The 24,857-nt window shown below is 49.1% G+C and overlaps 2 protein-coding genes across 2 annotated transcripts in view; both read right to left on the minus strand.

Annotated features, from left to right (window-relative positions):
* The window catches only part of LOC141582964 (uncharacterized), an 815,156-nt gene that overhangs the window by 24,591 nt on the left and 765,708 nt on the right, over positions 1 to 24,857 (minus strand). The gene's annotated exons all lie outside the window — the stretch shown is intronic.
* Positions 20,532 to 22,145, minus strand: LOC141582942 (testis-specific Y-encoded protein 3-like). Its single transcript, XM_074392395.1, has 5 exons — positions 21,879 to 22,145; positions 21,163 to 21,240; positions 20,923 to 21,034; positions 20,646 to 20,791; positions 20,532 to 20,549 (listed from the first exon to the last, which is right to left on the minus strand). Exons 1-5 carry the CDS (start codon positions 22,143 to 22,145, stop codon positions 20,532 to 20,534), a joined length of 621 nt encoding a protein of 206 aa, XP_074248496.1.

Raw genomic sequence — 24,857 nt, forward strand, 5'->3', positions numbered from 1 at the left:
TAAAACATTCTGTCATCCCCCTTAGCAGTCACTCTGCCACCGTCCCTTTCCCTAGCTCCTGGCCCCCACGAGCCCCTTTCTGTCTGTGGATTGGTCTGTTCTGAACGTTCTGTAACAGTCGACCCTCAGCCATGGCCATTGGTGTCTGGCTTCCTCCCCAGTGCACGCTGTTCTTGAGCTTCGTCTGGTTGCAGCATGGGTCAGGACAGAGGCCTGTTTGTGGGCAGTTTTCAGTGTCACACAATGCATGTCCTGCCTGGGGCGAGGCAGCCTTCACCCTGCAAGCGATCCTGGGTTGGAGGCTGCACCAGTGGTGGCCCCACGCGTGTGCTGTGCCCAGTGCCCTCCAGCCCTGAGAGGCGGAGACAAAAGCCCCTTCCCTGGTCACCGAACGGACTCTGACCAGTGTTTGTTCTTGGCTGCCACCCTGTCATGTCCAGCAGCAGGATTTGGACCGGCCGAGCTAACCCTGCTTCTCTTCCTCCACGGGCCTCCTCGCTGGGAGGCAGAACTCTCACATGCTCTCCTGCCTTGCACACGGCCTGTGCCCCGGGGAGCCTGGCTTGCAGACGACAAAAGGTACCTTCCTCCCTCCTCCCCCTACCCCGGTCTGCCAAGGCCTTTGTGGCTGTGAGAGACAGAACGCCTGCCGGACATGGCTGAGCCGTGACCAGCATGCTGGCTTCCAGAGTCCAGGGTGTTCCAGCTCCCAACCGCCCAGATGGAGCTGTGGGGAGCATGATCAGGACTCCGTCTTCCTGTTCTCTAGCAGAGGCAGGGAGCCCAAGCCACCGGAGACCGTCCTCAGAGCCCGGACCCCCAGCAGAGGACCCCAACACAGGCCTGCACCAAGCTGAGGGCCACATCTTGCCGGGGTGCTGGGAGGGCGGGGCTTGCTGAGGGATGTGGGCTGGAGAAGGTGGAGTGGGGGAGACCGGCAGACCCTGGTTCCTTGCACCTCCCTGCTCCGATGCGGCTTGCCCAAGGGGCATCGAGGTCCCAGGCCACCTGCTGGCCACCTGTGCTGGGCCCACAGGGCAGAGTGTAGGTGGGCAAGTGTCTCAGTGACTGTTCTGTGTTCCAAAAGAAAAAACAACTAGTGAGAAGAATGAATTTTTAGATTTCCAAATGTCTTTGAATGCAGAAGCACATATGAAAGTCTAGCTTCTTTTTTCCTTTTTTTTTTTTTTTTTTTTTTTTTTTTTTTTTTTTTTGACAGAGTCTTGCTCTGTTGCCCAGACTGGCATGCACTGGTGTGATCTCCGCTCACTGCAACCTCCACCTCCTGGATTCAAGCGATTCTCCTGCCTCAGCCTCCTAAATAGCTGGGATTACAAGTGCATGCCACCACGCCCAGCTAATATTTTTTGCAGGGGTGCGTGTGTGTGCAGCCATGCGTGTGTATGTCTCTGTGTGTGTCTTTCAATAGACCCAGCTTGTACCATGCTGACCAACTTTGAAACTTCTTGGATCAAGTGCTATGCCAGCATGGGGCTACCAAAGTGCCGTCACTTTTCAAGGGTGAACTGCCACGCAAAACCTCATATTTTGATAAATGATTAAACTGACCTACTTAAACTGCAGGCTTTCTTGGGGGAGAACCTTTTAAATAATGTACAATCCTTTAGTGATTTGAAATATATACTAACCAGATTAGGTATCCACAAACTCTGGTTTTCAGCCATAAACATCTTGGGCCTTTCAGGGACCCGGTTGCAAAAGGAGGGGTGAAGCACGCTAAGTCTCTGAGCCCCGCCTCCGCTGGGATCCGCGGAGGCTAGGAGCAGTGCTCTGGTCTACGCATGCGAGAAATCTCACTGGCAATCTCCCTATGAGAATGTAACGTCTGAAAATGACGTGAGGTGCCACAGCTGCATGACAACGTCCTCCCTGCCACCACGCAGCCCCACCCTGCGATCCACCCAGACCGGCTGCCGCCAAACTTCCCCACCACGCTGTTCCGAGCAGAAGCCCCGCCCTACCTCGTGCCCCATGCTAAGCTGCCGCCTCTCCCTCAGCAGCAAGTCCACTGGCCGCCTTCTTCCCCCTACCAACTTCGTGTCTGTGGAAAAGCTGCCTTCCTCTAAACCGGTCCCTGGTGCCAGAATGGCAGCAGATTAAACGACCCCCATTATGTTACTCAGGCTAGCCTCCAACTCGTGACCTCAAGTCATTCTTACACCTTCACTTCCGAAAATGTTGGGATTACAGGAGTACGTCAGTTTGCCAGGTCAATACAAAACCTTAAGCACATCTATTTGCTTCCGTTTTAGCCTATCTACCACCATTGATCTCCACTGCAAACACGTCTTCCATTTAAATTATTGACGGTTCCAGAGATACAGGAAACGTCTTTCAAATACTGTCATGGAAGGAGGGAGACAATCACAGGTTTAAAAGAGGCAAATTTAAACTGATTATTCACGCTTCCAGACTTCTGCAAACCCGAAAGTTACGCAATTTATGCCAACCTTAGCATGCTACGTCCTGTCAAGAAAAGCAGACATTTGAAACGTGCTAACTAAAATTACAACCTTTTTTTGTTTCCCTGGTCACACTGCGTAGGTACATTGCCTGCGTATTTGAGTTATGACCACACTGACAGAGAAAAACCGTTTCAATAAAACGTGCACAGGAAAACAATGGCGCCCGAGGTCCCTCTCCCACAAGCTGCCCCCACATCGGACACGTCCAACAGTAAAAGGAAGAATCCTCAAGAAACATCCGTGAGTTTAACAAACCCGAGTTTCTCACGCGCACTAAGGACGACCCCGCTCGACCGTCTCCTCCCATAATTCAACGCCCGCACACTGAAAACCCCAGCCCCTTTCATTGACAACGTCCGAACGCCTGGCGAGACCAACCTGAGCAGAGAAACAGAAATTACAGGTGCTTCTCAGCAGGACAAACAGCCTCTGGGTCACCGGGCCCTCAGGCTGCTTGCATCTGGCTTTGGAAGCCTTTAGCTCCGGCCGCCGACTGAGAAGCCCAGAAGCGGACTGGGCGGGAAAGAAAGATCGCCCGGCAGCCCTACGGAAGTAGCCGAAACAGCCTCTGTTGGCAGCCAATCAGTGCGACGGGTGAGTGGCGGTCTTCCAGGGCGGAGGGGCGTGGCCGCATCCGGGTGTCCTGCAGCTCCACCCTCCTCCGGCCAGCGATGGGTGAAGAGCTGGCCTAGTTTCCGCCCAGTGGCTCTGGGTTCTCGCACAGGCCAGGCGGGCAGCCAGCCCTTTGGAATTGTGGGCGTGGAAGTCCGACGGCCTAACGGCCATTATGACTGTGGCAGGCCGTTGACCCACAGCAAACACATGAAACGTCTCACTTCCTTCGGCAGGCCAGGCAGATGGTCCCGAATGTTGCAGTTCCAGAGGAGAGGGAGAGGGACCAGCGCTGGCTGCTGGGGCAAGGGCGGCGCCGAGGAGGCTTGGGGGAAGTGGGGCGGGGCAGGCGCGTGGGAGGAAAGCTGCCTGGAACCTTGCTGGGGTGGACTTTGTCTGCACTCTTCAGAGGTCTAGGCGAATACAGACCCCGAGTGCCATGCTTCCTCCCTAAGGATGCTGGACTCCCAGGAGCATTCCTCTGGTGCTGGGTCCTAGGCACACCGGAGGCCAGCCGCCAGGGTCACCTGTGGATGCACTGTGTACACACTGTGCTGTGCGCACGCAGGACACTGCATTGCCGACCCAGAAGTTCCCGCCAGCGGGCAACAGCGGCATGCACCGCTGTCGTCAGGGCTTCGCAGTTCCAGGGCCTGCCCTGTGTCTTCTGGGCTGCTGGGCATAGCTGATCCCGCTGGAACCCAGGACCCAAGGTGCACGCATGGAACGGCAGCCCAGTAGGGCATCCCAGGAGCCCTGGGTCCACTTAGCTTTAGCAAAGGATGCTCAGCAGGGCGAGGCCCACGGGTTTTTCAAGGACTGGTCCGAACGGTGTAGGGGTTCCCTCGCATGTGTTGAACAGCAGAGGCAGGTTGTCTGTGGGAGGCCAGAGGAGGGCATTGTGTTCAGCCTGGAGGTAGGAGAAGGTGACTAGTGCACAGAGCAGGGGGATTGTGGACCAGAGCAGTATCCTTGCAACTGCCCATTTGGGATGGCTGGCAGCAGGGTTGAGCTCAGACTTCCCAAGGCAGGCTTTGGTGGAGCCAGGCCAGAGGTGCTAGAGTTAAGGCAGAAGGTAGGGATATGGAAAGGGAGGGGAGCCAATGCCAGCGTCCAGTAGGTCAGAGGGCAGCTTGTTTATGCCTGCGTGAGAGCACATGGTAGGGACGGGGAGCCAAACTCATCACTAGCAAGAGGAATAGCCTCATCATGAAGCCTTCATCCACAGCAGAAAGTTCAAGGGCACATTTCTCTGGGAAAGCCCCTGTAGGAAAGGGAGTCTGCATGCCCATGGCAACCATTAAGCCACCCCTGCCCCCACGCCTGTTTCCAGCATGCTCACCCCAGAAGCCCAAGGTAGTCAAGGCTGTTCATGGTGCAAAGGACTGCTGTCCTCTGCAAGGCAGGCACTGGCACCCCTGACACATATTATTCCCTCTGGCGGGGCTGCACCTAAGGGGGTGTAGGCCCTGAACATGTGTGAGCTCTTTGCTCTCCTCAGAGAGGACACTGCACGCCTGGACAGCAGCACCACCTGTGCAGCTCAGCAACCCTTAGGAAGCAGCTGCCTCACACCATGCCACCCTGCCCCCGACTGGCTGCTCACTTTTTCTGTGTCTGGCTGATGGTTAGTAGAGGCTTTCTCGGTCATGTCGACCTGGACCCCAAGACCATCACAGCCATGTCAGTGCCCTAAATCTGGACAGTAAGAGAGGACCACCAAGGAAGAGTTCCATCTCAGAGGTTGGGGCATAGCGCCGTCCTACACTCTTGGTGCTCTTGCAAAGTTGCAGGGTGTTTTGTGGCACGCCCAGCCAATCATATGGAAGCTCCTTAACCCGAGGCAGATTGCGCAGCACACCCAGATGTTGACCGGCATCAGAAAGCATGATGAAGTCCTGCTTAGCTACGTGACGGATTTGCAAGTCAGGTAACAGGGACTGGGTCTTCGCAAGGGCTCATGTGTCTGGGTAAGGGTGGGGTCGCCCCTTGAGGCCCCAGCATATTTCAGGGAAGAGCTGGGCAGGGGAAACACATGCACCACCCCAGCTACCAGGCCACCTCCGTCCAACTAGATGATTGGTCTCTTTGAGTCTGTCCTTTCTCTTCAGCCATGCAGGCTGAGGAAGTCAGACAGCTCCAGTAATGGGCCACAGAATAAAGGTGTTTTTCTCTTTCCAACCTTTACTTCTGCTGTGAAATGATCATTAAGGATTATCCTGTTACATTTTCAGTAAGGAGTGCCTCCGGGCATGGTATAGGAAGTTGTATGTGGAAGGATATGCCTGGCTTGTGCCTTCCTGACTCCTCTTCCTCCAGGATACAGGATTTCTCATTTCACTGCAGTCCTGTGGTCCTGGGATCATGAAGGTAAAGCCCCCATCTATAGGCAGAATATTGCCAACCTGAACTTCTTCAGCTGGTTGGCGCACCATGACTGCCCAGGGTCTGGCAGGATTGCAGAAGTGGGACCATTGTGGGGATCCTAGGAAAGGACCTAGCTGATTATTCCCAGGCCTCTGGAGAATTGGCTCTGAATTTGTAATCCCAGCTAGGTCACAGGCTGAGACAGGAGAAGCAGAGGTTGCAGTGAGCTGAGATCCTGCCACTGTACTCCAGCCTGGGCAAAAGGGTCAGACTCCATCCCAAATATTTATATATTTATATATTTAATGGTGGGCACTGTTCATTGTTTCCAGCTAAATGCTATCCTTTTCCACAGAAGAAAGCTTCTTTTCCTGTCAACAACAATGTAATTTTTTTTTTACCTTGCCGTAGAGCCCAAATAAGGCCTCTATGATGTCAGCTATTTTAAAGAGTGCAATTTGCTGGTAATAAGTACATTCAAATAATTATGCAACCAACATAACCATCCAACTCTAGAATGTTTCCATCTTCCCAAACAGAAACTGTCCACATTAAGCAGCAATTTCCAGACTAGGCAAGGAGGCTCAAGCCTGTAACCCCAGCACTTTGGGAGTCCAGGGAGGGCAGTTCAGGAAGTCAAGAGATCAAGACCATTCTAGCCAAAAGGGTGAAACCCCGTCTCTACTAAAATGGAAAAATCAGCTGAGCGTGGTGGCACTCACTTGTAATTCCATGCCACTTGGGAGGCTGATGCAGACAGTTGCCTGTACTCCAATCTGGGTAACAGAGGAAGACTATATCTCAAACAAAGAGAAAGAAAGAAAAGAGGAGAAACACCAATTCCCCATTGCACCTTCCTAGTCTCTGCCACTCAGAGTTCCAGTTTCTGTCTCTGAAATCTGTGCCTGTTCTAGACATTTTAGATAAATGAAGTCATATGCTATGTGGCCTTTCATGCCTGGCTTCTCTCACTCAGCCTGACGTCTTTAAGGTTCATCCACACTGCCGCCTGTGTTTGAGCCTCATTCCTTTTCCTGTACAGTATTTCACTGAGTGCACAGAGCACATTCTGTGTACCCGTTCATCCATGGATTGGACACCTGGGTTATTTCCATCTTTAGGCTGTGGTGAATCATGCTGCTATGTATGTGCGTGTAGCAGTATGCCGTGCTTTTCTCAGAAAGCCTGGAGAAATATGTTCACACATGACATCTTTTCCTTTGCAGGGATGTTGATGGATCTGGAAACCCTCATTCTCGACAAACTAGCACAGGAACAGAAATCCAAACACTGTATGTTCTCACTCCTAAGTGGGAGCTGAAAAATGAGAACACATGGACACAGGGAGGGGCACATCACACACTGGCACCTCTCAGGGTAAGTGGTGGAAGGAAGAGCATCAGGAGCAAATAGCTAAACCATGATGGCCTTAATACCTAGGTGATGAGTTGGCTGCTGCAGCAAACCACCGTGACACACATTTACCTATGTAACTAAGCTGCACACTTGTCTGTGTTCCCCAGAGCTAAAGACACATTCTTTTTTAGATGAGGTTTCAGATTTGTTGCCCAGGTGGAGTGCTGTGCTGTGATTCTGGCTCATGTCAACGTCCAGTCCCAGGTTTCAAGAGATTCTCCTGTCGCAGCCTCTCAAGTAGCTGGGATCAAAGGCATGTACCAGCATGCCAGGCCAATTTTCATATTTTTAGTAGAGATTGTGTTTCTCTGTGTTGGTCAGTTTGGCCTCGAACTACGGATCTCAAGTGATCCACACACCTTGGCTTCCCAAAGTGCTGGCACCACACTGGCCAAAATGAGGTTTTCAAAAAGTTTACATGGTACAAAGAAAAGATGTATAATTGCTTTTATTGTCATTAGCTAGAGAGTAGGACAAAGAGTAATGGAGACACAAAAATGATCTGTGACTGTGACAGCTCGGTGGAAATGTGTCATTATTTGTTTCTTCAGCTTCTCCAGACCTGGTGTGGAGGTTCAGCCCAGTAATCCGAGCACTTTTGTAGGCTGAGGCAGGTGGAGCACCTAAGGTCAGGAGTTTGAGTCCAGCCTGGCCAACATGGTGAAACCGTGTCTCCGCTAAAAATACAAAAATTAGCTGGTCATGACTGGGCAGAGTGACTCACACCTGCAACCCCTGCACTTTGAGAGGTCGATGTGGACACATCACCAGAGGTCAGGAGTTGGAGACCAGCCTGGACAATATGGTAAAACCCAGTCTCTACTTAAAACCGATACTTAAGGTGGCCCAGCGTGGTGGTGTTTGCCTGTAATCTCAGCTACTTGGGAGTGTAAGGCAGGAGTGTCACCTGAACCCGTGAGGTGAGGTAGACATTGCAGTGAGCCAAGATCATATCATAGCACTCCAGCCTGGGAGAAAGAATGAGATTCAAAATGAAAAGAAAAATAATTTTTTTTCAAGTTTTCCAAAGTTGCTAATATTTCCATCATGAGCAATATTAGGGGTGGGGGAGAAATTATTCTGTAGTAACACAATATCTGACTGTCAATTCAGGAGTCAATGAGAAACGTATTTCCCAATTTCACTTCTATCAAAATCTGCAGATTTTGCATTCATGTCTTTGTTGTCTGCCAGTGCTTCCATCAAGGCATCAAGTGTTTTCTTCTTGAAAACACTTTCCAAGGGCTGCGTTCGGTGGCTCATCCCTGTAATCCCAGCACTTTGAGAGACCAAGGTGGTTGGATAATAAGTCAGGAAGTCGAGACCACCCTGGCCAACATGGTAAAACCGCATATCTACTAAAAAAAATAAATAAATTAGTCTGCTTTGGTGGCAGGTGCCTGTAGTCTCAGCTACTCATGAGGCTAAGGCAGGAAATCGCTTGAACCCAGGAAGTGGAGGGTGCAGTGAGTCGAGATGATGCCACTGCATTCCACACTGGGCAACATAGTGAGACTCCATCTCAAAAGAAGAAAAATAGAAAAGAAAACAGGATCCACAGAGGCCCCAAGTCTGAAGTGGGTGCCTAATCCTCAGGAGAAAGAACCTCCTGCTTTTAAAATAATTATTATTAAAGTTGTAGGGCACACGCGCAGAAAGTGCAGGTTTATTACATAGGTGTATATGCGTCTCAGTGGTTTGTTGCATTCATCACCCCATCATCTACTTTAGGGGTTTCTGCTAATGTTATCCCTCCCCAGACCCCACGCCCTGCTATTCCTCCCCTACTCCCAAACCCCTGCTGTCCATTCCCTAGTCCCCTATTCCCAAGCTATCCTTACCCTAACCCACAAACCTTGCTGTCCCTCCTCTAGTCCCCACACCTTGCTATTCCTCCCCTAGCCCCATAACTGCCCTGCTGTCCTTCCCCTAGCCCCTAACTCCTGCTATTCTTCCCCTAGCTTCCACTCCCAGCTCTTTGTCCCCTAAATCCCCATCAACTGCTATTCCTGCCCTAACCTCTAAACATCTGCTATTCTGGCCATAAGCATAAGCCCCACTCCCTGCTATTCCCCCCAGTACACAGCCCCTGCCATCCATCTCCAATTCCCCATCCCCTTGCATCCCTTTCTTAGCCCCTGCACCTGCGCGAGAGGCCACAGTGTGTGATGTGCCTCTCCCTGTGTCCATGTGTTCTTATGGTTCAACAGCCATTTATGAGTGAGAACATGCGGTGTTTGATTTCCTGTTCTTGTGTCTGTTGAACCCCATCCCAAAGTGGGTGAAGGATAGGAACAGACACTTCTAAAAAAAAGACAATCGGATGGGAAAATGCCTCCTGCTTGTAGACACGGGAAAATCTACACTCAGGGTCCTGATTAGAAATAACAGGGAACTGTGTCCCCTCTGAGACAGTCTTTGCAGGGTATTACTGAGCCTAGTAACCCTGTCGGAATGCTCCCAAGACTGTGATAACTTCAGCCTGCCAGGCACACATCCGCCATGCTCATCAAAAACATTGTCCCAAGGCAGACATGGAAACTAATTTTTTAGAAATCTCTTCTGATTGCAGAGTGAAAGGCCCTGTGGGAAAGACAAATGTCATTCTGGGGAGAAAAGCAGGTCTTTGGTGACAAAAATGTGTGTGGATGACGGATACTGGACCGGACGTTTCCAGAAAATTGAGACAGCTTTTTGGAAAAGGCTGGTAAGAGGGACATTTTCTGTACAGAGGAAAGGGACTCAAAGTCTTCAGAGTATGCAAGCAGAAAACTTAAAGGAGGTAGAGATAAAAGTAGCTGTGAGGCCAGGCATGGTGGCTAATGCCTGTAATCCCAGCATTTTGGGAGTCTGAGGAAGGAGGATCACCTGAGGCCATCAGTTCAAGATCAGCCTGACCAACATGGTAAAACTCTACTATCTCTACTAAAAATACAAAATTAGCAATGCGTGGTGTTATATGCCTATAATCCCAGCTACTTGGGAGATTGAGGGAGTAGAATCCCTTGAACCCGGAAGGCAGAGGTTTCAGTGAGCCGAGGTCAAGCCACTACACTCCAACCTAAGCAACAAGCCAGACTTGTCTCAATAATAATAAGCATCATAATAACGGTCAGGCACAGTGGTACACTTCTGTCATCACAGCACTTTTGTCGGCCAAGGAGAGAGGATTACGTGAGTTCAGCAATTTGAGACCAGCATAGCCAACATGGAGAAACCTGCTGCTACTAAAAATATAAAATTATCCAGGCAGGGTGGCACATTCCTGTAATTCCAACTACTTGGGAGGCTGAGGCAGGAGAGTCATTTGAACCTGGTAGGGGGAGGCTGCAGTGAACCCAGATGGTGCCACTCCACTCCAGCCTGGGTAACAAGAGCAAAATCTCTATCTCAAAGAAAGAAACAAAAACCAAGGTGGGAAACTTTAGTCTTTGTAACCTAGAGATTTGTTGTGTGCAAATTTGGTGGATTTCCTGTAATTTGGTGGAATTCCTGTCTTTTCTTTACATTTGCTGAAGGACGTTGTATCTTTAACACCCTTGCTCCCAGGAAAATTCATAGAAAATGCATCCGCTAAGGCCAGGCATGGTGTCTCACACCTGTAATCCCAGCTACTCTGGAGGCTGAGGGAGGAGAATCATCTGAACCTGGCTGGCAGAGGCTGCAGTGAGCTGACGTGGCACCACTGCACTCCAGCCTGGTGACAGTGTGGCACTCCATCTCCAAAAATTATAAACATTAAAAAATTTTAAAAATTTGCAAAAATACATGTCTTCCCTTTCCAATGTCTGGGGGACAGCCGGAGAAGAGCCATTACTCAGAATTATATTATGTTTTGTTTTGTTTTGTTTTTGAGATGGAGTCTCAGTGTGCTGCCCACCTGGAGTTCAGGGGCTACAGCTCAGCTCACTGCAACTTCCACCTCCCAGGTTCAAGCGATTGTCCTGCCTCAGGCTGACGAGTACCTGGGACTACAGACACCCACCACTGGGATGGGACAATTTTTGTATTTCTAATAGAGACTGGGTGTCACCATGTTGGTCAGGCTGGTCTTGAACTCCCTACCTCAGGTGACACACCCACCTCAGTCTACCAAAGTTCCTGGATTAAAGGTGTGAGCCACCAAGCCCAGCCCAAAATTAAGGTTTTGAGCATAGATATTGAGTTTCCTGTCCTACTCAACACAAAATCTGCTACTCCTAGAAGTAAGTAAATCTAACTTGAGGCCAGGAGTTCAAGACTAGCATGGCCCACATGGTGAAACCCAAACTCTACTAACAATGCAAAACTGAGCCAGGCATGGTGGCCAGCAGCTGTCACCCATCTACTCCAGAGGCTGAGGCAGGAGAATCACTTGACCCTGAGGGTGGAGGTTGCAGTGAGTGGACTTTATGCCGCTGCACACCAGCTTGGGCACCAAGAGCAAAACTCCATCTCAGAATAATAATAATAATAACAATAATAATAATAATAATAATAATAATAATAATAATAATATGGCTGGGTGTGGTGACTCACACCTGTAATCCCAGCACTTAGGGAGGTGCAGGCAGGCAGATGACAAGATCAGGAAACCCAGAATGCCCTGGCCAACATGGGGAACCTCGTCTCTACTAAAAATACAAAAATTAGCTGGGTGTGGTGGCGAGTGCCTGTAATCTCAGCTACATGAGAGGCTGAGGCAGGAGAATCACTTGAAACCCAGGAAGCTGATGTTGTCATGAGCCCAGATCTCACCACTGCACCCTAGTCTGGGGTAAAAAGAGCTATACCCTATCTCCAAAAAAAAAAAAAAAAAAAAAAAAAAAAAAAAATATATATATATATATATATGTATATATATATATATATATATATATATATATATATGAAAAAATATATATATATATGTGTGTGTGTATATATACATATATATAATAAATAAATAAAAAAGTATTATGTCATGTGCTGGGAATATTCTCTCACACCTTGAGTGACACAGAGTGAGAATATCACAGCAAATTCATTAATTAAATAGGAATGAACCAACAGGTAGATCTAAAGTTTCTTCTCAAAAAATGAATAAAGTTATTGAAATAAAACAGAATGAATCACCACCTACCTCTGTTGTATTTTCTAAAAAATTAATGCAAATTAATTAATTAAAGTAAGAATGAATAAATACCTAGATCCACAATTTCTTCGGACAAAAATAATACAATAACTTAATTAAATTAAACAAGTAAGAATGAGCAACTAGATGCATCATATCCTCTCAAAAAAGTAAATAAAATTAATTAAATGAAGTGAGAATGAATCTCTACCTAGATCTATGATTTCCTCTCCAAAAATAAATACAATTAACTTAATAAAACAAGAATGAATCTGCACTTAGATCTATGACTTCTAAAAAATAAAATAAATTAATTAAATAGAAAAAGAACGAATCAATACATAGATGTGTAGTTTCTTTTCAAAAGGAAAATACAATTAGTTAAACTAAGAATGGGTCCGTACATAGATCCATCATTTCTTCTCAAAAACATAACACTGATTAATTAAGTAAAACAAGAATTAATCAGCACCAAATTCCATAGTTTCTTCTAAAAAATAAATAAAATTAATGTAATAAAATAAGAATAATCAATCCATAGACGCATAGTTTCTTCTCAAAAAAGTAATTAAAGTAAAAATGAATCCAGACATAGATCCATCATTTCTTCTCAAACATAAATAACATTAATTAATTAAATAAGGTGAGAAGGAATCCATACACAGACCTTCATTTCTTCTCAAAAAAAAAAAAAAAGGATAAAATTAAATAAATAAGAATGAGAGAACAAATACATCCATAGCTTTTTCTCAAAAAATAAAAATAAAAAAATATAAAACAACAAATCAAATAAACCAAGAAGGAATCAACACCTAGATCCATAGTTTCTTCCACACTGTAGACTTTGGAGATAAGAATGAGATGCCCTCTGGCAGATCTGGGGGTATGTCATCCCCAGGGTTTAGCAGGGCCCTGTGATCATGGCATGAAGGGTCTTCGTGGGACAGGTGCCTCTCGTGATCAAAATCCTCCCCACTGGCCCCGGAGTGCACAGGTGAGGTGAGGAGCTGGCCACCTGTCCAGCCTGTGCCCAGCCCTCCAACAGCAGAGAAGGAGGAGCAGAGCCCAGGTGTGGTGCATTTGGAGTTAGTTACCAAGGAAACAGAGGGACCACAAGCCTGAGAGGCTTGGGGACGGCCTCTCCACCCACGCACGTGAAAATCCATATTAATAAGTGGCAGCCGGGCACAGGCTGGCACCCCCTTAGACGGATACACGCAGAAACGGGGTTCCCAATGATGGCTCCTGGCAGCTGACATCTGCCTCAGTTCCCATTTTGATCTGGGTCATCTTTACTTCAGGAAAGGGAGGGATGGATATGTGCTTAGACAGGCTCCAATAAACACATGACTTTCTGATCTTTGGGAAAAGGCAGCATTTCTGACCTGAGCCAGAGGCTTTGAAAGCCGAGGGTGTCGGAAGCTCCCTCCCAGGGAGCTGTTAGGTGGGATTAGCTTCTGGCATCACCACACTGCTCTGTCCAGACTGATTTCCTCGGGTGACCCCAGGAGGAAGGACACTGTGACTCATTTTCCCCAGCGGCTCCCAATCACTCTTTGGGATGTCTGTCTGTGAGAAGGAGAGCACCTGTGTTGGAAATATGTGCTCGGTGTCGGAAAGAGAAATCAGAACTGAGACAAAGGATCTTTCAGCAATGCAATTTTTGCTTCCTGGGCTGCGGGAAGAGGACCCTCACTAGCCATCGTGCCACAAGAGTAAAATGAACAAAGGAAAATACACACATTCATTCTTGATGCATGTGGCATCATCCTTGCTGCTGTGTCTGATCTCCCTTGGCTGGAGCCAGACCTCACCATCTAATCAGAACACAGTTGGCTAACAAGTTAAAACTTCTCTGAACAGCTAAAAGCAATGCAGAGCTGGGACACACCTGTGGCCAAGTCCAGCACAGATATCTTAAAGTACAAGGCCATAGAGTGTAGTATGTGCTTGTAAGCACACCATGTCTAACAAGCATATAGGATAGGGCTTCACAAAGTTGTGAGCACACTTGTTCTTTAAGAAGAAAGGAACTTTAGAAAGGAAGTTTTCTATTTCCCATAATCTGTCCCTATGTGATGCTCTTTGTGGGACTCTCCTCTGTGGCCCTACTGCTAGACTTCTCCCTGGACAGGCTGTATGCTGGCTTATAATTTTTCATCTTTCACCCCACTCCTATCTTCCCAACTTCTGAGACTCCACTGTCTATTATTTTATTCTGTGTGCCCTTTTGTATCATAGTGCAGTTTCTTCTCGTAAATGAGAACACGCGATATTTTTCTTTCTGTTTCTGAATTACACTGCTCAGGACAGTCCTCTCCAGATCCATCCAACTTGCTGCAAAAGGTATTATTTTCTTATTTTTCATGACTGCATACTATTATGTGGTGTGTATAAAATCCATTTCTTTTCTTTTCTTTCCTTTTCTTTTCCTTCTTTCTTTTTTTAAAGATAGAGACAGGGTGTCAGTTTGTCACCCAGGCTGGTGTACAGTTGTGTGATATCAGCTCACTGCAACCTCCACTTCCGGCGTTCAAGTTCAAGCTATTTTTCTGTCTCAGCCTCCCAAGTAGCTGTAAATACAGGCATCTGCTATGTCACCTGGCTGATTTTTTTTTTTTTTTTTTTTTTTGGTATGCTATTAGAGTTGGGGTTTCACCATGTTGACCAGGCTATTCTCGAAACCCTGACCTCAGGGCACCCACCTGCCTTGGCCTCCCAAAGTGCTGGGATTATAGGCGTGAGCCACCTCACCCAGATTATTTTTTGTATTTTTACTAGAGACAGGGTTTGACCATGTTGCCCAGACTGGTCTTGAACTCCTGACCTCCGGTTATCTGCCCATCTCAGCCTCCCAAAGTGCTGAGATTATAGGCATAAGCCACCACATCCAGCCTATTTTTTGTATTCATAAAGACAGGGTTTCCCCATGTTGCCCAGGCTGGTCTTGACCTCAGGTGATCCACCCACCTCAGCCTTCCACATTGCTGGGATGACATGTGTGAGCCACCACATCCCCCCACACACACACCTTTCTTTTTTCTTTTTAATGTGCTTGTTAAATTCTCCGACAATGCTCCTGGTTCTTCTGTGAACTGATGATATCCCTGAGAAGGAATTTAGGGAGAGCAAGCCGGGTTGTCCTGTCTGGGGAAGGCATGTCTGCGTGGCCAGGGATGTCAATCTCTTGTGGGAAAGCAAGAACATTCCAGGTTTCCACTGTCGAAGATGTGCTCACAATCCAGAAAGACAAGCAAATATCGGCTCTAGAGAGTTTCAGCTCTGAAGGGAACCAGGCTGCCTCCAACCACCCCGAATCATCTGAGAGAGGAGGAGGCAAAGCTGAGCTGGTAATCCACAGAGATGGAAGCTACTGCATCATTCACAAATGCAAATTACATTACTGGAAAGGAAATTACTCTGCGGATGGAATTACAGATACATATCTGCTAATAGCACGCATTAACTGGCAATGTTTATCTGCCATTTTGAAAGCTGATATGAACAGCATCCATCTTGCCAGAGAATAAACAACGGTTTACGGAGAGTAAAATGGGGTGCATGCTGAGTTGACTTGCCGGGTACCCTATTAACCCCATTTGGGTTGAAAACACTCCCTGACTGGGAAGAGTAGAGACAGGGCTGTGTCCCCTGAACTCAGAGAAGCTTAAGAAAAACATTCAGGGAAAAATGCATTATGAAGAAATCCCAAAGTTTCTATAAATGAGTGCCCTAGGGAATGCCGCACACATGGATTTTTGTTTGTTTTTATTATTAACATACTTTAAGTTCTGGGGTACGTGTGCAGGTCACGCAGGTTTGCTACATATGTATACACTTGGCATGGTACTTTGCTGCATTCATCACCCTGATCGTCTACATTAGATATTTCTCCTAATGCTATGCCTCCCCTAGCCCCACCACACCTTGCTACCACTCCCCTAACCCCCACCCTCTGACAGGCGCCAGTGTGTGTTGTTCCCCTCCCTGTGTCCATATGTTCTCATTGTTCAACTCCCACTTATGAGTGAGAACATGCAGTGTTTGGTTCTCTCTTCCGGTGTCAGTTTGCTGAGACTGATGGTTTCCAGCTTCATCTATGTCCTTGCAAAGGACATGAACTCATCCTTCTTTTATGGCTGCATAGTGTTCCCTGATGCATATACATTTTCTTTATCCAGATTATCAGTGATGGGTAATTGGATGAGTTCCTAGACTTTGTTATTGTAAACAGTGCTGCATAACTTGACATGGAAACAAAATAAAGCCCAAATAACCAAGACAGCACTAAAAACTAAAAAAAAAAACAAAGCTGGGGGATGTCATGCTACCTGACTTCAAACGATACTACAACTCTACAGTAATCAAAACAGCACGGTACTGGTGCCAAAACAGCCATATAGACCAATGGAACAGAACAGAGGCCTCAGAAGTAACATCACAGATCTACAGCCATCTGCACTTGTTTTTATGCAATTCACTTTCAATAATAAGTATCACCGGAATTCCAAGAAAGGATGGATTTTGTTACCCAGTTGATACCAGGTGGGTGCATTGGGCGTCCTGTTTAGCCAAATCGATGCTCTCTATAAGGAGAGTCGATTGCCTGTAAATGAAAAGGATCAGTCACAAGGTGAAAAGCAAGAGAGGCAGAGAAAAACAACCAGGCTGACAAAATTGTCATGGAGTTTGTGTCTATAATCCCAGCTACTTCACAGGCTGAGGCAGGATAATCGTTTGAACCAGGGAAGCAGAGGTTGCAGTGAGCTGAGATCCTGCCATTGTACTCCAGCCTGGGCGAGAGTCAGACTCCATCTCAAACATATATATATATATATATTTGAGATGTTCGGCAGTGTTCATTGTTGCCAGCTAAATGTTATCCTTTTCCACAGAAGAAAGCTTCTTTGCTGTCAACAGCAATATAATTTTTTTTTATCATTGCGGTGGAGCACACACATAATATGGCCTCTATGATTTCAGCTATTTTAAAGAGTGCATTTCACTGGTAATAAGTACATTCAAATAATTATGCAACCATCACCATCCACCTCCAGAATGTTTCCATCTTCCCAAACAGAAACGGTCCACATTAAGCACCAATTTCTGCGGGAGGCAAGGAGGCTTACGCCTGTAAACCCAACACTTTGGGAGGCCAAGGCCAGCAGATCAGGAAGTCAAGAGATCAAGACCATTCTGGACAAAACGGTGAAACCCTGTCTCTACTAAAATGGAAAAATCAGCTGAGCTTGGTGGCACTCACTCACTTGTAATCCCAAGCTACTTGGGAGGCTGAGGCAGAGAATTGCCTGAACCTCGGAGGTGGAGGCTGCAGTGAGCCAAGATGGAGCCACTGTACTCCAATCTGACTGACAGAGGAAGACTGCACGTCAAACAAAGAGAAAGAAAGAAAAGAAGAGAAACACCAGTTCCCCATTCCACCTTCCTACTCTCTGCCACTCAGTTCTAGTTTCTGCCTCTGAAATCTGTGCCTGTTCTAGACATTTTAGATAAATGAAGTCGTACACTATGTGGCCTTTCATGCCTGGCTTCTCTCACTCAGCCTGATGTCTTCAAGGTTCATCCACACTGCCACCTGGGTTTGAGCCTTATCCCTTTTCCTGGCTGTATAGTATTCCACTGAGTGCACAGACCACATTCTGTTTACCCGCTCATCCATGGATTGGGTTATTTCCATCTCTGGGTTGTTGTGAATCATGCTGCTATGTATGTGAGTATAGCCGTATGCTCTGTTTTTCTAGGAAAGCCTTTAAAAATATGTTCATACATGACATCATGTCTTTTGTGGGGACGTCGATGGATCTGGAAACCCTCATTCTCGGCAAACTAACACAGGAACAGAAATACAAACACTGCATGTTCTCACTCCTAAGTGGGAGCTGAAAGATGAGAACACATGGACACAGGGAGGAGAACATCACATACCAGCACCTCTCAGTGTGAGTGGTGGGAGGAAGAGCATCAGGAGCAATAGCTCAAGCATGGTGGCCTTAATACCTACGTGATGTGTTGTCTGTTTCAGCAAAGCACCTTGAAAGACGTTTACCTATGTAACCAAGCTGCACACTTGTTCGTGTTCCCCAGAGCTTGAAACACATTCTTTTTTAGACGGGGTTTCAGGCTTGCTGCCCAGGTGGAGTGCAGTGTCATGATCTCTGCTCACCACAACGTCCACCTCCCAGGTTTCAAGTGACTCTCCTGCCTCAGCCTCCCGAGGAGCTGGGATCACAGGCATGCACCAGCACGTCTGGCAAATTTTTGTATTTTTAGTAGAGATTGGGTTTCTCCGTGTTGGTCAGTCTGGCCTCGAACTTCGGATCTCAGGTGATCTACCAATCTTGGCCTCCCAAAGTGCTGGGCTTGAAGGTGTGGGCACCACACTGGCCAAAATAAGATTTTCAGAAAGTTTACATAGTACAAAGAAAAGATGTCTAATTGTTTTTATTAGACCGATGGTAGAGTCAAGCACTTTCTCTGATAAGACCTTGGGACCCATGTGAAATCACTAGACTGAATTGCATGTAGGATTCGAGGAGGAAGGCCAGTCAGCTGCACTCACTTTGTGGGGTGGCCAATGCGCCTGAGCCACCTGCCTCTGACACTCCCTTCCACAGGGGACAGTTGATGGTTTGCTGTCTTCCATGGGAAAAGGTGTTCCCTACCACCATTTTAAAAAAGACCAGCCCCAAAACTGGTCCTGGGATTTACTTACAATCTTCTCATTATGTAGTTACCTCCTAGAAAAATCATGGCAAGACCCTTTCCTCACTTTTTTCTTATGCATTAAATTGGGGCAAGACCTTTTCTGATGTCCTGGTAACAGGCAAGTCCCTAGACATTTCCCAGTCTGAGCTGCTGGTGTTCTTGTATTTCATGGATCCACCCCCATTCCCCTCACCTCTGTATGTCTATGTTTTCCCTAGTCACCTATGCGTGAAGAAAGAGAAACTTTAAAAAGGTGTATCCCAAATGCCTTCCCACATGTGTCTGTATCATTTCTCACATTCCCTCCATACACCTCACATGCCCATTTCTTATCATGTTGCTGGGACCCGAGAGGATTGTCCCATAAAATCACCAGAGAGGTGATTATGCATTCACCTATACAAGAAGAACATGTGAATTCAACATATAAGTGAACTTCAAGATTTCCATCATCCTTTTCTAGCTTAATGTGTCTTATGATACCCCAAACAAAGGATTTTGGAGGTGCCTTGTCCCAGCAAACTGGGCCCTGGATATCTTAGTGCCCATTATCCCCTTTCCTTGAACTACTGCTGATTCTGTAGCACAAAGCAAGCCTCCAACTTCACTGTCTTCTTTCTTTTGCCTCCTCAACTCTGTCCTCTAGGAAGAATCTCAAAATGCACCACACCCATTCACTCTACAACTTTAGAGGCCCGGCTCCATTGCAGACGATGCAGATAATGAAACACATAGATTGATCAACCCATTATCACATGGGAATCCAGTGGATGCACACACACACACCCATGTACACACACACACACACACACGCACACATACCAACACACTGACAGAAGACACAACCCCTCCCCCAGGCACACACACACACAGAGTCACACATCCTTGACAGTGTTTATTTTCACTCTATAAAATCCAAGTTTACTCCCTCTCCCTGTCTGCATTCTTTTATGAAAGGATGTCTCTCTCTTTTATTTCCTTTGCATAAGACCATGGGGAGTACTGACATCTGAATGATGTAGTAACTTTTTAGGAGTTCTGCTGTTTCAGGTAAAGTCCGGCGCACCATCATATTCCACTCAAAATCTGGGAGTCCCCTAGAGAAACACAACTGCAAGTCAAAAGGCATTTCCTCTGAGCAATAGTTTTAAATGTTTTAATTCTAAGGCCTGCCCAGGAAAGACTACCCCTTCCCCATTTTTTGTCTCCTAAACTTCCTCCTACCGTATGTTACAACCTATTCTCTGTCACACCTACCCCACTGCCAGCATTTCCTCTCTGTGACCAAAGTCAGCTAACCAGACAGGTAGTCCCGTAAAAGCACACAGATTTTTGATCAGGCCACAGTAGAAGAACATCAGTCGAAACAGTCATTGTGGTTTGTGGCAAGGAGGCATATCCAGGGAGCCCAATCTTAAGGGGCTGGTAGGATGACTGCCGGTGGGTTGGCAGCCATGGAAACAAGTGCCACAAACTGAAGTTAATGATTCAACCTCGCTTCTCAGTGAGTCTGGACACGGACTCTGTTTCCCTGGGCTTAAGACTCCCCAGCTCTAACCTGCCAGAGCAGTGCAGTCTCTGATGTGCCTCTGTCAGCCCAAATGCCCTGAATGTACTGGACTCTATCACTCTCTGTCTCCCTCTCGAGGAATTTCTACATTTCTGAATGGAGCATCCACCCAGGCTCCCTGCATAGAGGTGTGTCCACCTCCTCATCCTGAGGACCAGTCAGCTCTAGCTCCAACTGAATGGCTCACCTGAAATCTCTGTTCCCCCTTCAGGTGGCTTCATCCTCGTGCAGTATTGCAGGGGATTGCGCCACAGGTCCTTACTTATGATCTATCAGAGGAATCAATTGGGAAAGGCCTCATCAGGGCTCAGACTGGTGAGCCAAGCAGCTGGGAACACACCGGGGTCATTCCTGATGTTTCCCAGTGAGGACCCACCTCAGCGATCCTGTTAGATCCTGCGAAGTTGTGGTCAGAAAACCAGTTGAAGAAGTTAGGGCTGCAGTTGTGGTGTCTGCGGCGAAAGGCCTCACGTTCATAATGCTGATACCACTGAATTGGAGTGGAATGAGAAGGCCTGTATTCTACAGAGAGGGGATTTTGCGGGAAGTGGGCTTGATCTGCCCACCCACCACCTTCCTTTCACCCACGTTGGCAATGATCCACCCACCCACCACCTTCTTTCCACTGCCCCTCCTGGGAGGCCACCAGTCACCTGTGAGGTTCACAAGATACTCCTTGGTAACCACTTTATTCCGGAAGTAGGGGTTGCTCCGAAAGAACAACACGATCTTGCAGACATGAATAGGATGCTTGGTTTCCTTCACCTGTCAGGACAAAGTGGAGAAAGCTTAAGTATCTTTTCAGGTGAGGTGCCCACTGTTGCTGACAGCAAGGGGTTGCTTCCCTTCCCCCTCCCCATTAAACCTGCTGGCCTCAGTCTTCACGGCCTCACCTCCAAGTTGATCATGTAGCTAAGCATGTCTTCATCTTGGTCAGTGATCAGGGCTGACATCTGCGGGTGGTTCCCAATCTGACTTAGGTCAAAGAGCCTTCGCATGGATGGAAGGAAGAGCTACACGCAACAGGGAAGCAGGTCTAAGAGCCAGAAGGAACAGGGAAGAAGCTCTAAGGCTGGGGTACGGGATTTCTGAGATCTGCTTGAGTGTGTGACCTTCGTTTCCCCACCCCCTCCCCCGAATTAAGGCTTCGTGGGTTCACGGAGTGTGTATAATTCTGAGGCTGACTGGGGCAACCTGCAGAGGGCTGCTGCTGTCTCAGGAGTGGCAGAAGCAGCTTATACCCGAAAATGCCCTGTCCCAGATCTGACTGGCAAGGGGGAGCAACCGCACTCCCTTCTCAATAGCTCGATTGTCAGAAAAAAACTCTTCTGGCGAGAAGTCGCTTCTGCTCTTCAAAAAGACGACTCAAATTCCTGCTGCTCGGCATCAGGAAGGGTCTCTGTGCCGCAGGCCGGAAAGCAGGACCCGCGACCGCTCGGGCTTTCCACAGCCAGACTTTGACGCCGCAACTCGCAACTGCAACTCGCAACTGGCACCTCACCGTGGTTTCCAGAATAGTCATATCCCCGCTGAGCTGCCCGTAAGTGACTTACAGTTCCCCTAGGGCATCTTTCAAGTGGACAAACAGAAAAAGTGCTGAAAAGGATACGGCATTGGCCCAGAAGCCGGGGATGCCCCTGATGATGGCGCCTCTGCGGTCCAAGTGAGGTTTGCGCCTGCGCTCCAGCTTTTCCGTCTGCTGAGAAAAGGCCCTCCTGGCTCGAGCATTAACAGGCTCCAGCTCCAGCTGAACGGCCCGCAGCTCCTCCAGTGCAGACTCTGGCGTCATGGGTCCAGGCCCCGGCTGTGCCCGTTGGTCCTGCTGCTCCCGCTCCACATCGGCTTCCTCCTCGGCCACCACTTCCACTTCTTCCATTATGTCGTCCTCCACCAGCAGCGCCTCCTCCTCCTCCCTCAAGGCCTCCTCGTTGCTCTCCTGCGCTCGCGGCAGCCTGCGGGTGGCTTGGCGGACCCCCAGGGCGCATGCGCCGGACTTCAAGGGCGAACTGCCTCCAAAGGCTGTCTGAGCGCGACGCAGACCGCAGGCCTCCCCCAGCGGCCAGTCAGTGCGAGGGTCCCTGGAGGCCACGCCCCCCGGCTGGCCTGCAGCCCCAGCCTCCTCGGGCAAGCCTCCGTGAGAAGCCCTGGGAGCTTGCGGCAGGCGGCGCTGGGTGCGGGCACACGCGGGCTGCCTGCCCTTTGGAATTGTGCGCATGGAAGCGCTGTGCCCTGACTGCCGTCATGAGTGTGGCAGGCCATTGACCCACAGGGAACACATGAAGCATCTGAGTTCAGTCGGCAGGCCAGGTAGACGGTACTGAGTGTTCCAAGATCAAGATCGAGAGGAGAGAGAGGGGCACCAGCGCTGTCTGCTGGGGCGAGGGCTGCGGAGAGGCTTGAGGAAGTGGGCGGGGCAGGCGCCTGGGAGGACAGTTGCCTAGTATCTTGCTGGAGTGGAATTTGTCCGCTCCGGCGGTGGAAACTCTCGCTCGGACTCTTGCAGGTCTACGCACAGACAGGCTCCGAGTACCTTGCTTCCTCCCTGAGGATGCTGGACGCCCAGGAGCATTCCAAAGGACCTCGCGTCCAGTGCCCTGGACACACCTTGTGGACCCAGAGGCTACCGCAAGTGCAGCAGCGGCCGTGGTGCCTGCTGGCTGGGCTCTGTAAGACCAGGGCCTCCACCTCCTGCTCCTGGGCTCCTGTGCGCAGCTGACCCTGTTGGGGACCTGGGCCCCACGGCAAGTGCCAAGGGCAGCGAACCCGGTGGGTCTCCCCAGGAACCTTGGGTCCACGTAGGCGCCGTCTGGGGTTCTCAGCATGGGAGGCCCGCGGGCCTCGCGGGGAGTCCAGGGCTGCCGGGGTCTTGGGGTGGACGCCACATGGCATGGTCTGTGAGAGCCCCCAGGAGGGGCCGAGTTCAGGCTGGAGGCTCTGCAAGGGAGGGCGGCTGGGGCGAAGAGCTAGGAGGCAGCCTTGCGGCAGGAGGCAGTGCTGGTGGTGGACGACATAACGGTGGACGTGGACGGGGTGGCCGAGGAGGAGGCTGACACCGAGGAGCGGCAGCAGGTGTACCAGCGGGCCCAGCGCCCTGGCCGGCAACGGACTCACCGGAGGTCCTTCACTTGGAGCTGGGCTCCGTTCATGCCCCAGATGGCAGGGCATCTCCGGCTTCTGGGGAGATCCGTATCCTTGCAGGTTCTCAGGACTCGAGTTCATGGGACGCGGGGCTGCCCTCCCCTGCAAGGCAGGCACCAGCTCCCCAGACAGGCTTCCCTCGCTTTTGCTGGCCCTGCCCCCAAAGGGGTGTAGTAGTCCCTGAGCATATATATAAACTCCGTCTCACCCACAAGAGCCCCATGGGGAGCACCAGGCGCGGCCCTGCGGCCCCTTCTACCCACAGCGGTTTCCTCATGGGGAGTTATCCACCCCTCAGGGAGTTCGGGAGAGGAGAACACCGTACACTCAGAGAGTAGCTGACCCTGCTCAGCAGCCAGCACACAAGGGCCTCGTGTGGCTCCAGAATCCCGAGGAAGCAGCCGCCTCACACCACCCAGCCTGCCCCCTAACCTCCTGACCACTTCTTCAGTGGCTGGCCCCTGGACAGCGTAGGCTTTCTCCGCCTCGTTCCACCCTCCCCCAAGACCACCACAGGTGTGAAGTGCCCCCACGCCAGACACAGCCAGAGGACCACCAAAAAAGGGTGCCAGGCCAAAGGTCGGCCGGAGAGCCCTGCAGGCTCTTTGACCAGAGGCAGATTGTGCAGCACACCCAGATGTTCCACCCCGCCACCCCCAGATCACAAGCCACCATACAGCCTTGCTTACTTGCTGAGCTGCATGACGGATTTGCAGGTCCGGCTGGGAAGCCTGGGTCTAGGGTAGAGGTCAGGACTCAGGGGTTCCTCTGGATCCCAGGGGGCAGTGTCTCAGCGGGCGAGCTGGGTAGCAGAAATCCATGCTTCCCTCCAGGAGCTAGCAGGCCCGCTTCAAGCCCAGCTAGCTGAAATGGTCTCTTTGTGTCCCTACTTCTTCTCCCTTCATCACCAAGCAGGAGGAGGAACTCAGCCATCCCGGATACCAGCAGCAGGATTAAGTTGTCCTTTCATGCTAACCTTTACTTCCTCAGTGAAGTGATCATTAAGGGGTATCTCCTTGGCATCTTAGGTAAGTAGTGCCTCCAGGCGCCCCAGGGGAAGTGGTGTGTGAGAGGCTATGCCTGGTGTGAGTGTTCCCCACCCACCTCTCTCCAGGGTACAGGGTGGTTGATTCCACTGCAGTCCAGTTGCTGTAGGATCATGAAGGTGAAGCCCCCATCTTCAGAAGGGACACCAGCTACCTGAGCCTGTTCAGCTGGTTGGCTGATAATATGATAATATGGGGAAAGAGACTCAATAAAAATTTTGAGTGCCCTTTGGATTCCTTTAGACTACTCACTTGTAAATTTTTAACTTCTTCCCCCTGTGGTTCTGCTCAGTTTATTATTTGTAATTTATATTTGTTTCCTTATTTGCCTCTTGTGGAACGTTTGTCTCAAAGGACTTTTTTTTTTTTTTTTTTTTTTTTTTTTTTTTTTTTTTTAATTTTCC

This window comes from Saimiri boliviensis, chromosome Y (assembly GCF_048565385.1).
Source record: "Saimiri boliviensis isolate mSaiBol1 chromosome Y, mSaiBol1.pri, whole genome shotgun sequence".
Lineage (NCBI taxonomy): Eukaryota > Metazoa > Chordata > Mammalia > Primates > Cebidae > Saimiri > Saimiri boliviensis.

What these genes read in the sequence shown, in the direction of transcription:
- LOC141582942 (XM_074392395.1), bottom strand. Translation starts at nt 22,145, where the DNA reads ATGGAAGAAGTGGAAGTGGTGGCCGAGGAGGAAGCCGATGTGGAGCGG. An exon ending in CCGGCTTCTGGGCCAATGCC is followed by an intron (nt 21,241 to 21,878) that starts GTATCCTTTTCA and finishes GACCTAAGTCAG; the next exon opens with ATTGGGAACCACCCGCAGAT. An exon ending in GCTACATGATCAACTTGGAG is followed by an intron (nt 21,035 to 21,162) that starts GTGAGGCCGTGA and finishes TTGTCCTGACAG; the next exon opens with GTGAAGGAAACCAAGCATCC.